Source organism: Rhinolophus hipposideros, assembly GCF_964194185.1.
Source record: "Rhinolophus hipposideros genome assembly, chromosome: 10".
Taxonomy (NCBI): Eukaryota; Metazoa; Chordata; class Mammalia; order Chiroptera; family Rhinolophidae; genus Rhinolophus; species Rhinolophus hipposideros.
In genome coordinates, this window is record NC_138056.1 from 72,098,405 (window position 1) to 72,112,098 (window position 13,694).

Consider the following 13,694-nt stretch of genomic DNA (forward strand, 5'->3'; position numbering starts at 1 on the left):
AGGAGTAGGTGAACAAAATTGTGACTAAATTTTAACAGTGATTTTTGTGGTCCTTTTGTCCTTTACCTTAGGTTCCTTATGAGAAGAATAAGCAGGTTTATACAATTTAACTAGCTGGATATCTCTTGGGTGCTGTGTAAATTAATTACTTAATGTTTGTATAGTGCTTGGAAGTTAAAAAGTACTAACAAAGAATCATTACTGAAGCAATAAAATATTGCAATGTAAACATCAAGGAGGCTTTGGAACAGATGGTAGGAAATCAGTTGCATTTTATTTTATACACAATGTGTGTAAATTATATTTACTGCACAAAGCAGGAGTATACTTAAAAACTGTTAATAACACAAGTGGTAATTTTTGTTTTTTAAAATCACAACATCAGTGTCAATTTTCCTCTGCATCTGATGTCAAGAGACCACCACTGTGTTTCTTAGGGAGAGTTCTGAGGTAATTCTCTGATCTGAGTCTTTCTCTTTTTCTTTCCCCCTGGCCACCTCTTACTCCTCTGCCTCCTTGCATCAATTTTGAGAAACAACTAGATGTAGAGCTGGAAAAAAACAAACAAGCCCATCCTAATTTCCTCATCTATTTTCAAGGCCAGGATGCCGGAAGGGCTCACATACTACCAGAATCAAATTCCCTGTTCAGTAGTGGAGGCCGGTCTTCCCTTCCGTGTCAGCATTTTTAACAATCTTTTAATAGTGTTGTGTTTTATTTTCTTTCACTATCTCTTTTTTTTCTTTTTCCAGCATAGAAAATTAGTTCTCCCTTTCAAGTTTCCCTTTCAAGATCTACCCCTGTTTATTCTCTTTATAAATACTGACTGGCTCTTCCTCCACGGATTCATCTGTTTTCTGGCATACATTACTCTCAATGGTTCGAGGAAGTAATAGTCACTGCTATTATTCTTGAAAAAAATAGCAACATAATACAAGCTGTCAGCATAATAAACATGCAACAAAGGATGGCTAAATTTGAGGCAACCTCTTTTTATTACCATGTTTCCCTGAAAATAAGACTGGGTCTTCTATTAATTTTTGCTCCAAAAAATACATTAGGGCGTATTTTCAGGGGATGTCTTATTTTTTCAAGTACAACTATCTACGGTTTTTCAAATACAGTCATGTTGTCTTCTGGAACATCATCATAATGTACTAAATGCGTCCATCTGGCTGACAATCTTAACTGGAGCTTATTTTCGGGGTAGGTCTTATTTTCAGGGAAACGCAGTATTCAAAGGAAAATAAACCTGCTGGAGGGGTTTAACAGCTCAGTAGTTCACTAGCAATGCAGAATAAGTGTGTGTAGCTAAATACTAGAAAGGAAAAAGAAAATCCTCCCTAAGTCTTATATATGCTAATTAAGTGAATAAGATGCTCTGAGCAGACACTTCAAAGAACAACAGCCAGGGCTTTCTCAGATGAATATACTAAAAAGGAAGATTATCAAGCATGGTTTTCCTCTAATACTGACTCAGAAACCACAGGAAACAGGCCATCTGAGGAGCACACAGACTCTGGAGTTGCTTTCTCTTCCTTCTTACAGGTACCTGAGGCCTTAAAACTATGATTTCAGGGGTAGGCCCTGAAATGGCCAGTCCTCGCTTTCACCCTGTCCCAGCACTGGGGGACCATCACTGTGCATGGGTTACAGCAGCCTGGGTTACAGTTCCTGGAACCACGCAGGGTGGCCATTCTTTAAGCCCATTGCAGTCTTGGACCAGAGCCACAAGACTGCTGCAGGTGACCCGGGATTATGGGATGTATACATCTGTTCACAAAGGCTGTTCTAGGCCTGGCCAAGGCAGGGGTCCCCAGATTCTCTCCTCCTCTGGGGGTCATGCAGCCTGGCTCTGACAGGTGTGAAAGTGAGTTTCTGTGACTCAGTTGGGTTCCTAGGCCCCCTGCAGCAGCCCTCTGGGCTCCACCTTATGTTGCCTGCTAGGACTGACATGAAGGATTTTTTAAAAAGAAGTGGTGCATCTTGAGAGGAAAGTTTTTAAATTCCTCTTATTTTCACCTTGGAAGAGTCCTCTAAAATGAGTTTTCTTCTCCACTTACCTACAGATATCATTTTCTGCTTCCTCTAATCCAAACTGATTGTCAAAGACTAACTGTATCCTTGTTTTCTCCTGGGAATGGAGCCTCCATGTCAGAAGCAGGTTCCTGGGATAGCTGTTTGGGAAGCGGGGACTCTGCACGTGGCCATTTCCTGTCACCTGGATGGTTTCGTCTCTTCGGTACAAGTCTGTGAGGTGATTGCTCTCTGTTAGTAGTCACAACTTGTAGAAATTAGTATGTTGCTCCAATTACAGGAAAGTAAAAAAAAGAACAGTTTAAAACACATCACATTTTAAATCACTTCTTGATTTTGTTTAAAAACATAGGGCCAAATGGTAGCCTTCTGGTTAATCAAACAACATATATATTTCTTCTATTGTCTCCTACCTCCCAAAATTCTTCACAAATTTAGACTTGATAAATTTGATAAATACTTTGTATTAGGTTGGTGCAAAAGTAATTGTGGTTTACAAGGTTAAAAATAAGTGCAAAAACTGCAAGTACTTTTGCAACAACCTAATATTTTGGAGGCTGTCTTAACATCATTTTGGTAAGCAAAAACTAATAATTATCTCAGAACTCAGGTTAATTTTGATTGGAATTAAAATAAGCAAATAATTTCAAGTAGTTCATCCTTCTTCGTTTCAATGTAATATAATAAACATTTTTTTTACACTGACAGTATAATAGTATATCTTCAGCGATTAGCACAGGGGGTACATACTCAATAAATATTGTGGAATGAATGAACAAACGAGTGAAAAATGAATTAGAAGAATCCAAGGGTATTTAATGACTATATATTTTATATTCAAGTGACATTTTCCAGTGATTTGTCCATCATAAAAAAATCACAATTCGTTGTCTTAGTTTTTGGTGACTTAAAATAGGTCTAATTCATATTCTATTTTCTTTGTGTTATATAATAAAGAGTTTGTCTGGTTTTTGTCCTGGGTTCCTGAGAGGAAACTTCTAAACCTTTAGAATTTTCCAATTAATAGAAGTGCTCTTATTCATGGTTGGACTTTGGGACATACCTGAGTTTATGTGAATAAGGTGACTCACTGTAGGCCCCTAAATTGTTTCAGGATGGGTGCTGGCCACAACAGAAAGACCATGTGATTAAAGGGTTAGGTTTCTGAACCTGCTAGCAGCTTGACATCCCAACATCCCTGGAGATAAAAGGGCATTGGTGATTGAATCCAGTCATATTGCCAGTGATTCAATCAATTCTGCCTACAAACTGAAACCCCAGTAAAAACTCTGGTCACTGGGGCTTGAGTAAGCTTCCTGGTTGCTGATAAACATTGATGTGATGGGAGAGTGACCTTTCCTGAGGAAAGGAAAGTTTCACACTTGAGACCCTCCCAGACCTTGCTTGTCCTATGTGTCTATTTGTCTGGTCTTGATTTGTACCCTTTATAGAAAAACTGTTGTAACTATAGAGTATTCTTGAATTCCGTGAGTTGTTCTAGCAAAGTTTTCAACCTGAGGGGAACCTTAAATCTGGAGCCAGTTGGTCAGAAGCGTGGGTAGCCTGGGAACCCCCAAACTTGTAGATGGCATCTGTAGAGCAGTCTTGTAATGACTGTGCCTTCAACTTGTGAAATATGAGTTACTTAACTCTCAGTAGTTTCTATTAGAACTACATTGCACAGTGGATCCATTTTTCATTTCTTCCAATATCCAAAGTTCTTTTCACTTTAAATTTTGGTTTTTAGGCCCCCTCATAAGCAGATCTCCAGCCACAGTCTATTTGTGTTCTTCTGCAGAGACTTTACTTTGGGCCTATAATTCAGTGAGCCTGGTCAGGAAGGCTTAAACTGCTGGTGGAAACCACTGAAAGTTGGGGCTGCTGAGGGTGGCTCTTAAAGTTTCCAAAATAAGAGGAGGGTGAACAAAGAAACAGCATGTAAAATCTAAAATCTTTTCTCCCTTTTACAAACGTTCTTATTCACATGGAATTTTCAACTGTTTTTTTTTTTTTTTTTTTTTTTTCACTCATTCTGTGTTTAATGTGTGGTGGTTGCCCAGTGAAACTGTGGGAGAGAAAGTTCTAGGAAGAGCAAAAGTGGCCAAGGATGTCACGCTCCCTGCCTGCAGACTAGAGCACTGGCTCTGCAGTTACATCACTTCCAGCCAGCTGGGCTAAAGTCAACCTCCTAGGTGTCACTGATAGCTTTTCCAGTTGACCTTTTTCTTTTACCTTGACCTCGTGCTGAATATGTAGCTATGTAAATTACTTGTCTGCTTATTTTGTCATAAGGGGCTTTTAGTAAATGAGTAAAGGCTGTTTGTTAGGGAGACTGATGTGAGCTATCAATCAGTCAAGTCAACAATCATTTATTAAGCACAGATTCTAAACAATACAGTAATTTCAACACTTCTATCACTTGAGTATTACTGTCATAGTTTTTGCCATATTTTCTTATCTCGAGTACTGTTGTTTACTTAATATTTCTCTGAAGTAACATTTTTAATCAAAAGCAAATCTATTCTAAAAGTTTATATCAATGATATGAATAGCAACTAGATACTATTTGCAATGAATAGAAAGTAACTATAATTCTAAATACTGTGTTTCCCCGAAAAGAAGACCTAGACAGACAATCAGCTCTAATGCATCTTTTCTTTTTTTTTTCAATTTTCTAATGTTACTGTTTTTTTTTGTTTGTTTGTTTGTTTGTTTTTAATTGGGGAATATTGGGGAACAGTGTGTTTCTCCAGGGCCCATCAGCTCCACGTCATTGTCCTTCAAACTAGTTGTGGAGGGCGCAGCTCAGCTCCAAGTCCAGTTGCCATCTTCAATCTTTAGTTGCAGGGGGCGCAGCCCACCATCCCACGTGGGAATTGAATGGGTAACCTTGTTGTTGAGAGCTCGCGCTCTAACCAACTGAGCCATCCAGCCGCCCCCTCTCATGCATCTTTTGAAGCAAAAATTAAAATAAGACCCAGTCTTATTTTACTATAAGACCAGGTATAATATAATACAATATAAATACAATATAATACTAGGTATTATATTAACTTTTGCTCCACAAGATGCATTAGAGCTGATTGTCTGGCTAGGTCTTATTTTCGGGGAAACACGGTAGCTAACTATTAAATTTTAAAATATCCATATCAGGTGTACATATTTATCATTTGTAAAATACGAGGATCGCGTGGCACATTTTCTCTTTGGTCTCTTTCAGGGTTAATATGCAATGTTTTTATTTTATCTTATCTTATTATTTTATTTCATATTTTTATTGTTCCAGATGCTATGCTAGAGTCGCATATAATTTAATAATGTTTAAAGAACAGTCCCTGCCTTTGTCAACCTGAAAAACAAAGTCAGTGCATCCCACACAAGTATAAAGAATGCACAAAGGCACATTAAGTGCTGAGTGTGAATGGTGGATTGGAGGCAGGGAGAGCTACAGGGCTAGCATGGTGAGTACAAGGTCTATGAATGGGATCACAGTAGGAGGACTGTTTCGAGCAGAGTCCAAGGGGCCCCCAGTGCGACATATGGGAGGCCACAGACTTTAAAGGCAAACGATGTAAGTATGTGAAAGCCAGGCAAAAGTAACTGCGCTTGATATGGGTAGAAACAGGAAACCTCTGGAAAAGGTAAAAGACTTCTTGAAAGAAAAGATTAGTCTGATGGTGCTATGAAAAATGAACTGAAGGGCAAATATCTCCTGCAGTAGGAATGTCTCCTAGCAGGTACAGTAGTCACCCCCTTCTCTGCAGGGGATATGTTCCACAGCCCCCAGTACATGCCTGAAACAGTGGATAGCACCCAACTCTATAGATACTATGTTTTTTTTTTCTCTACATACATATTTGCTGCAAAGTTTAATTTATAAATTAGGCACAGTAAGAGATTGACAGCAATAATAATAAAACAGAACAATTATAACAATGTACGGTGATAAAAGTTATGTAAATGTGATCACTTGTTTCAGGAGATTTCCTGATGAGGTCTTTGTATACGAGGTGTGATCAACTACTATGACTGTTTAAATAAAATATATATATATATATATATATATATATATATATATATATATATATATTACAGTAAATGACACATTGCCATTAATCCCCCTCAAAACACTCCCCTTCACTTTGAATACACTTATCTCATCATTCTTGCCACTTTCTGAAGCAGTTCCAGAAGTCCTCTTTCGTGAGTGTCTTTAGGTGTGCTGTCTTGAAGTCTTGAATCATTTTGACTTTGGGGAAGAGCCAGAAGTCACAGGGCGCCGGATCCAGTGAATAAGGTGGATGAGGACACACCGTAATGTTTTTATTTGACAGAAATTGCCGTATATCAGAAGTGATGTGTGACACAGAGCCTTTCCCTTGTGATCACAAAATACAGTGAATGCTGCTGCTGAGCGCCATCCAACGGAAAAGCAGGGATCTTCAATATGGGAAGTGGTGCGTCTAGCCTTAGTAACAGTGTGTGACAAGTTTCAATTTGTTCAGTGCAGTCAGTTGGGTGTGAGCTACAGTTGAAGATGGTGTGTTTTAAAGTGTGCCATCAATTATCCTCATTATGACAATGCTCCCTGTCATACATCGCTTCTGGTATATGGTAATTTCTGTCAAATAAAAACATTACAGTGTGTCTTCATCCACCTTATTCACTGGATCGGGTGCCCTGTGACTTCTGGCTCTTCCCCAAAGTCAAAATGACCACGAAAGGTAAATATTTTTAATCAATTCAGGACATGGAAGCAGCCATGACAGCACAACTAAAGACACTCACGAAAGAGGACTTCCAGAACTGCTTCAGAATGTAGTTGAATGCTATATACGCCAGTCTCACTTCTGTTGTGAAACAACCACTTAGTTTTTGTAGGGTGCAATATAGTTTAGAAGCATCAATTTTGTAAGTCTATCAAAATTACATGTTGACAAAAATGTCGGCAGTAAGTATCATTGCTTTGCTTCTTTTTTTCTTTTAAATTAAATTTTTGTTTTGTTACTTTTACAGGTAATGAAATCAACACAGTGAAGTTAAAGTGATTTGTTGTAAATCAAAAAAAAAGAAAGGCCAAAAAAAAGAAAAAAAGAAAGGCCACTTGAATTCAGCTCTATCAGGTTCTAGTCCTGTTGACTTTCTTCCAATAAATCAAACACACCACGTCATCTTTCTGGCTTCTATTTCTTAAATTAATATTTTAAGGAGTTGGATAATGTAGCATTTAAGATTCCTTTCAGGTCCAAATGACATGAGACCTCAACAATTTTCTTTGAAGGGAACAGAATTGTCAGTAGTTTGATCGTAATTAACAGACACACGTGAGGCAATGATGGGACACTGGAATCTGAAATCCAAAATCTTCAATGGGATAAATAGATACCTTTTCCACCTTGTAGAATAGTTCTATGAGTATACAGTGTGGATATGCTGGACAAAAGGAAGATTCACATCTAGGCCACATGGAGTAGAACTCTTAAAATTTCTACTATCAATTCTGATAGTACTCAATTCTGATAGTACTCAGAACTGTTCACAATTTAAAACTTATAAATTGTTTATTTCTAGAATTTTCCCTTTAATATTTTTGAATAGCAGTTGTCTGCAGGTAACTGAAATCATGGAAACTGAAACAGCAGATAAAGGGGAACTTCTGTATTTGTTAAATACATGCATAAATGGATAGTTACAGCAAATAATGCATATTCAGAGTTCTTAAAAACTGAAAGGCATTTTGAAGTAAAATAAAAAAAAAAGTCAGTTTGATCATAAATAAACTTGAAAAATGCCTAAATACTTCATTTCTAAGAAATTCAATTTTGATGTAGCCAGTGGGTCTGACATTGTGGGAACACATTTAGCATGAACATTAAAGGATTATTTTGGGGGTGTTCCATTGAAATGATTTTTCTTGCCATCAGGTATAGATAATAATTCTGAAATAACTACCTCCTCTTCTGCACTACTTCTTCAAAATCTATACTACTAGGTTCACCATAGTCAGGGCATACCCCTCTTGAAAAAGCTGTGACCGAGAAAGAAAAGAAGAACAATGCTGGAATAAAAGCAGGAGAGTTTCTTGTCATATTTGGGGACCACTCTCAGATCTGTTGACTAATATACAAAATCATGTGACTGATTAGATCTCACAGGTTCTCATCTTATGCAACTACCTCATTTAGAATAGCAACACAGCAAGCCTAACCAAGAGTCAGGTCTGTGCCTTGCCTAATGTATTATTATTACTACTATTAACAAACTTCCTTAAATAATCTTGGCATGCTCCCTCAATGAATAACAACATAGTACAGAAAACTGTCCTAAGTCACAAAATAGTACTTTTGTTGGTGAGACGTAGTGTGGTGTTCTGTAGAAGAGGGAAAAAGAAACAAGGGAGAGACGGAAAATATAAAAGAGACTAGGGCAGGGAGTCCATAATTTTAAAATGAATATGTCACTTTGTAGAACAAACCCTGAAATACACAATTGGGATCAAATTGAAATTAATTAGATAATTTTCCACAAGTGATCCCCTAACTTAAAGAGCACAGTGTTGGATCTCACTGTGTGAACTGCTAAAGTGAAAATTAGACTTTGTTAACAATGTTAGTTTAAAAATCTGTGTGAAAGTATTTTCAGCATTTTTTTTCTCAGTGTTTCCTAAGGCACTGCAGCTTGCAATCAATGAACTAAATTCCTCCTGGGACTGTTAGTGGGGCAATCTTCATCAAGGAATTTAGGGTCAACACCTGGCACATGTTTCTAGTACGAACCAGTCTTCCAAAAGCCCTTATTAGCTCGCTAAAAACAACAGTCACCTGTGCTCACTCTGCTTTTAAGCAACTCAAGAGCAAAGCTGATTAAACATCAGATATTTATTTAGAATTCTCTAGCACAGATTTTTCTAAGAAGTCAGTAGTAACAAAAAACCTTTCTGTGTATGAAGATTTGGGGAGGAGTGAATTGGTTGACAGTTATATACACACACACACACACACGTATACACATATATATATACACATATATATGTATATATATACATACACATATATATTTATATATATACACACAAATACATATATGTGTATATATATGTGTATATATATATATACATATATATATATATATATGTAAATTACAGTTCCTTTTGGCATAAACCAAAGTGTAAATGTTTCATAAAAAACCTTTCTCATATTAACAATTTAGAAACAATATTTTTGGAGAGTAATCACTTGATAATTCCCTGAGCTCAAAATTATTCTTATTTAAGAATCTGAGTCCATCAAAAAAGGGTAAAAAGGACCATAAATTTCTTTTGAACATTTGCCAGTAATAGTCACCGGGAGTGTAGTGGTGCTCAAAGTACTACCGTGTTTCCCTGAAAATAAGATCTAGCATGACCATCAGCTCTAATGCATCTTTTGGAGAAAAAAATGTAATACTGGGTCTTACTTTACTAAAAAGACCGGGTCTTAAATAATATAAGACTGGATCTGTGGGGACAGAGCCAGGAGTGCAGCTTCCAGGCTCCCGGCCTCACATAGAAAGGTGCTGGCTCTGGTAGTAAATGGCCATCAACTGTGATTGGATGGCCATCAGCTGTGGCTAGTTGGCCGTCAGCTGTAACCAGTGAGCCATTGGCCACTAATATAACTGCTGTGGCTACACCAGCAGCAAATGGGGGCTAGCAAGAAGATGGTGGCTGAGCTAGTAAGAGCGGATTGCAGTTAGCATGGTGGATTGCAGCTAGCAAGAGAGGTTGGTTGGCAGAGAGAAGTGGTTGCGGATAGTGTGGCTCCTGCTTCCTCTGTCTCCAACCCAGCCACCTGCAAGAATCCCCTACCTATGGCTCCGTGGGTGTTCCTTTTTGGCCTCACCATGTCCTGCGTTCTTATGTGGGGAGCGGGAGCTGAGACCCCACAGGCTGCCCCGCGTGACACATGGCGCAGCGAGGAGGGTCTTTGGCATAACGCCCCGCAGGACAGGATCTTATATTAATTTTTGCTCCAAAAGACGCATTAGAGCTGGTGGCCCTGCTAGGTCTTATTTTTGGGGAAGCAAGGTACATTGATATTATTCCTATTGTCACTAGATCTTTTAGTGTGCAAGGGTTTGTTTTGTTTCTGCACAATAGTGAATATTTATATTGTCGTGTGGGGGACCCTGCTCGCTGGGCCATTTGTCGTGGGGGGCGGCCTGCGGGATCCCTGCTCCCGCTCCCCACATAAGCTCAGCCAGACTTCCTGGACACAGCCAGGGCCTCTCGGGGCACTTCCACTCTCTCTGGGCCTCTCAGGGTACCGTGCTGGAATAACAGTGGCTCACAGTCAAGGTGCTTACATATTCTCGATGCCGGCCGGTCAAGACACAAAAGCAAACATCCGCCAGTTCCAATAGATGGTGGTATGTTTCCAAACAGTCAAGCTGTCCATTAAATCAGGGATGGAAGGCAATTCCCCATAGTCCATAGTCATTCGCCAGGGCTGTCCTGGGGGTGAGGGACGACCTTGACCTCACCCTCATCTCCCACGGAGGACTCAGCAAGCGTTTCCTCCTGGGACAAGTCCTGCATCTGGGCTGTCTCAGCAAGCAGTTTCCAGCCCACAGGGCGGCAACGACCTTCGCTTTCTCCAGCTTCTGCTGGTTGTGGAACCATCCACATCTTTCCACCCCTCCATAGGGATCGAGCTCTCTAGCAGCTGCTCCTCCTGGTCTTCCTCAGACTGAGCTTTCATACGCACAAACTACTCCACTGCCCTTCGGAGCCACTGCCCTTCGGAGAGCTTTGGCCAGCACCGTATCCTGCCGACTACGCCATGTGTCATGTGGTGTGTCAGGCGGGGTCTCTGGTCCCGCTTCTCACATAAGAACGCAGGATATGGTGAGGTCAAAAAGGAACACCCACGGAGAGTCAAACCAATATATTCTTGCTGGCGTCTGGGCTGGAGGAACAGGAAGCAGGAGCCACACTGTTTGCAACCTGCTGTCCACTTCTCTGCAATCTGCAATCTGCACTCCTCCATGCTAACTGCAATCCGTGCTTGCCAGCCACCACCTTCTTGCTAGCCCCCATTTTTTCTGCTAGCGTAGCCACAGCAGTTACATTAGTGGCCAATGGCTCACTGGTTACAGCTGACGGCCAACTAGCCACAGCTGATGGCCATCCAATCACAGTTGATAGCCATTTACTACCCAAGCCAGCACCTTTCTATGTGAGGCCGAGAGCCTGGAAACTGCTCTCTGGGGCTCTGTCCCCACATATATACTCTTTCTTTCAAAATAGCTTGTATTTTATAGGTAGGTTACAGAAGTGATTACAAAATTATATTAAAATGGAAATTATTTTTGGTTTAGTTTTTGAAAATAAAGATCAGTAAAAATAAAGATTGCCCTAAAATAGCCATACTATGTTATATCACATTAGGATGATTCATATAAATTAATTCTCTGGTAATTCTCTTTTTTTCTATTTAGTCCTTTTGTACTGTGATGATGTTTACATATAAAGGATGTGCAAAAAATATATGAAACAATAACATTTAGAACAGTAGCAGATGGAGAAGGGCGATGCTGAATGCCATGACAGAAAGCATTATAGAATGAAAGGCTGCTGAAAAAAAGAGATCTTTTCACTCATATCAACTTAATACCCAGAAAACAATTCAACAATAATGACAAAAATATCTGCTTTAACCACTGCCAACATAGCTCAGAGATATAGAATGATAATAGGCAAAATAGAAAGAAAAGCAATACCCAAAAAGAGTGAGATTTAGCATTTTTTTCCCCTAGAAAACATTTATTACAGAAAAAACATTTCTATAAACATTGTCTTGGAAGACAATTTAAAGTGTGAACTTTACGTATTGACAGAGTGAGAGTTTTCTGAAATTATTTTATAGGGTAAGTTTCAGGAGGAAGTAATCAATCCAAAGAAGCTGATATGGGATTGAACAGTGTGGAACGAGAAGATGATCTCACAATAAAAATTAGTGTCCTAATAATTTAAAACTTGATTCGTGTGGCAAGACAAAAGTATTTTCTTAGTGACGTGGCTAAAGGGTTTATCAAATCCTAGGAGAAACCTGAGAGTTAATAAAGGAATCACATGGCTTATTATTTGTGGTTTGTATATTATTTGTGGTATGTATATATATATACATCTTTGTATAATATGTACAATAGTTATATCTCATGTAATACATGCGTATATGAACACTTTTTGCATATGTATAATTATTCTTAAATGTTTATTAAACTATGTGGCTTCAGTTCTATTTATCGATTCAGTCATTTTTCAATACCAAAGTCCAGAACACTTTTTTTACATATTGATATTTCAAAATAGGGAAATACAGTTACTATTAAAGGTAACTGGTTGTTAGAAAGTGGAGCATGTTGGGACATACTTGTCATAAATTTTGTGTGTGCAAATTTAGTCATGCTTAGGAGATAACTATTCATCTGATTTCAACCTCAGATATTTGCATTGGCAGTACCTTATACAGATAAATTATAACTTATATTTGGATATCTAAGTGTAACTTAAAATGCCTTTATAAAGGTTGTACTAAAATAAAAAAAGGTTTTCTGCATGTAAATGAGGATAAAAAAAGATAGAAAATGTAAATATAATAAAAAATGGAGAAATGATATCTCATCCATATTTTCTTGCAAAGAAATAATCAAGTTCTTTACAGGACCAAAGCTGAGAGATATACAAGTAAAGAGAGCCGAATTTTGATTTGTCTTTGAGGTTCAAAACACAAATCTCCTTCCCACCTCAGACACAAAATTAAAGGCAGTATAAATTATCATATATCTCAGAATAAGTCAAAGAATTGTCAAAACTATGAGATATTAATACAAATAACCCATACATTGCGATGGTGATAAACATCCGTTTGTCAAGAGCTGATGGCTTTCAAGAGAATGATATGTAACTCATGTAAGCTAAAAATGATACGATAAGTATAGAAAATGCAGATGAATTCCCAGTGTTCTTCAGTATTCTTTAAAATGTTGAGTCCTAAAAATACTAAGCCAAGCAAATCAAGATCATACACACAGTGGTTATGAAAAAAGTCATGCTACCTTGAAGCTGTGCATCAATACTGAAGGAAGAAGTGATTTTGAAGACTTTTAAGAGTCAATTAAAAAAAAAGTTTGAACTTGGATTTTCATTGGGATAATGAAATAAAGTTTATACCTTTAAGGATAAATTCATGCTATCACCATTTTATTAAAAACGCATTTTATGTGCTTTAAATGTGGACCTTTCTTTTCCCCACACAAAAGCCATTTCTAAATCAATGTTGGGTTTTACAACGAATGGTATTTTAGAATGAAACAAGCTTTTTTTTCCATGTCAAATCTCATGTTAACCTGTCTCTACAATACTGTCAGCTGGTCCGATGAGCCTCTTCCATGGATTCTTCCTGGGTATTATGCATAGTCATAGTAGTATTAGTCAGGAGAGGTTAGATTATGCTAGCCCAAATCTCAGTGTTTTTTGTTTTCTCCCCCATTTTCTGTCTTCCCCCCACTCTGGTTCAAGCCATTGTTTCTCAGTCTAGTTGTGTAGGACACAGCTCCCTGGCCCATGCTGGTATTATGAGCCTTGCTCTCCCCACCGGCTGAGGCAGTTGGTCGCT

At 38.4% G+C, this 13,694-nt stretch overlaps 1 protein-coding gene across 4 annotated transcripts in view; it reads right to left on the reverse strand.

Moving 5' to 3' along the window:
- Positions 1-13,694, reverse strand: part of PDGFD (platelet derived growth factor D) — a 235,116-nt gene that overhangs the window by 70,618 nt on the left and 150,804 nt on the right. For 2 of the 4 annotated variants that reach the window (XM_081063157.1, XM_081063155.1), the window contains exon 2: positions 2,064-2,268. In XM_081063157.1, coding sequence (XP_080919283.1) covers positions 2,064-2,268 — 205 coding nt within the window. The remainder of the gene's footprint in view (positions 1-2,063; positions 2,269-13,694) is intronic. The other 2 variants (XM_081063158.1, XM_081063156.1) reach the window with 1 other exon arrangement.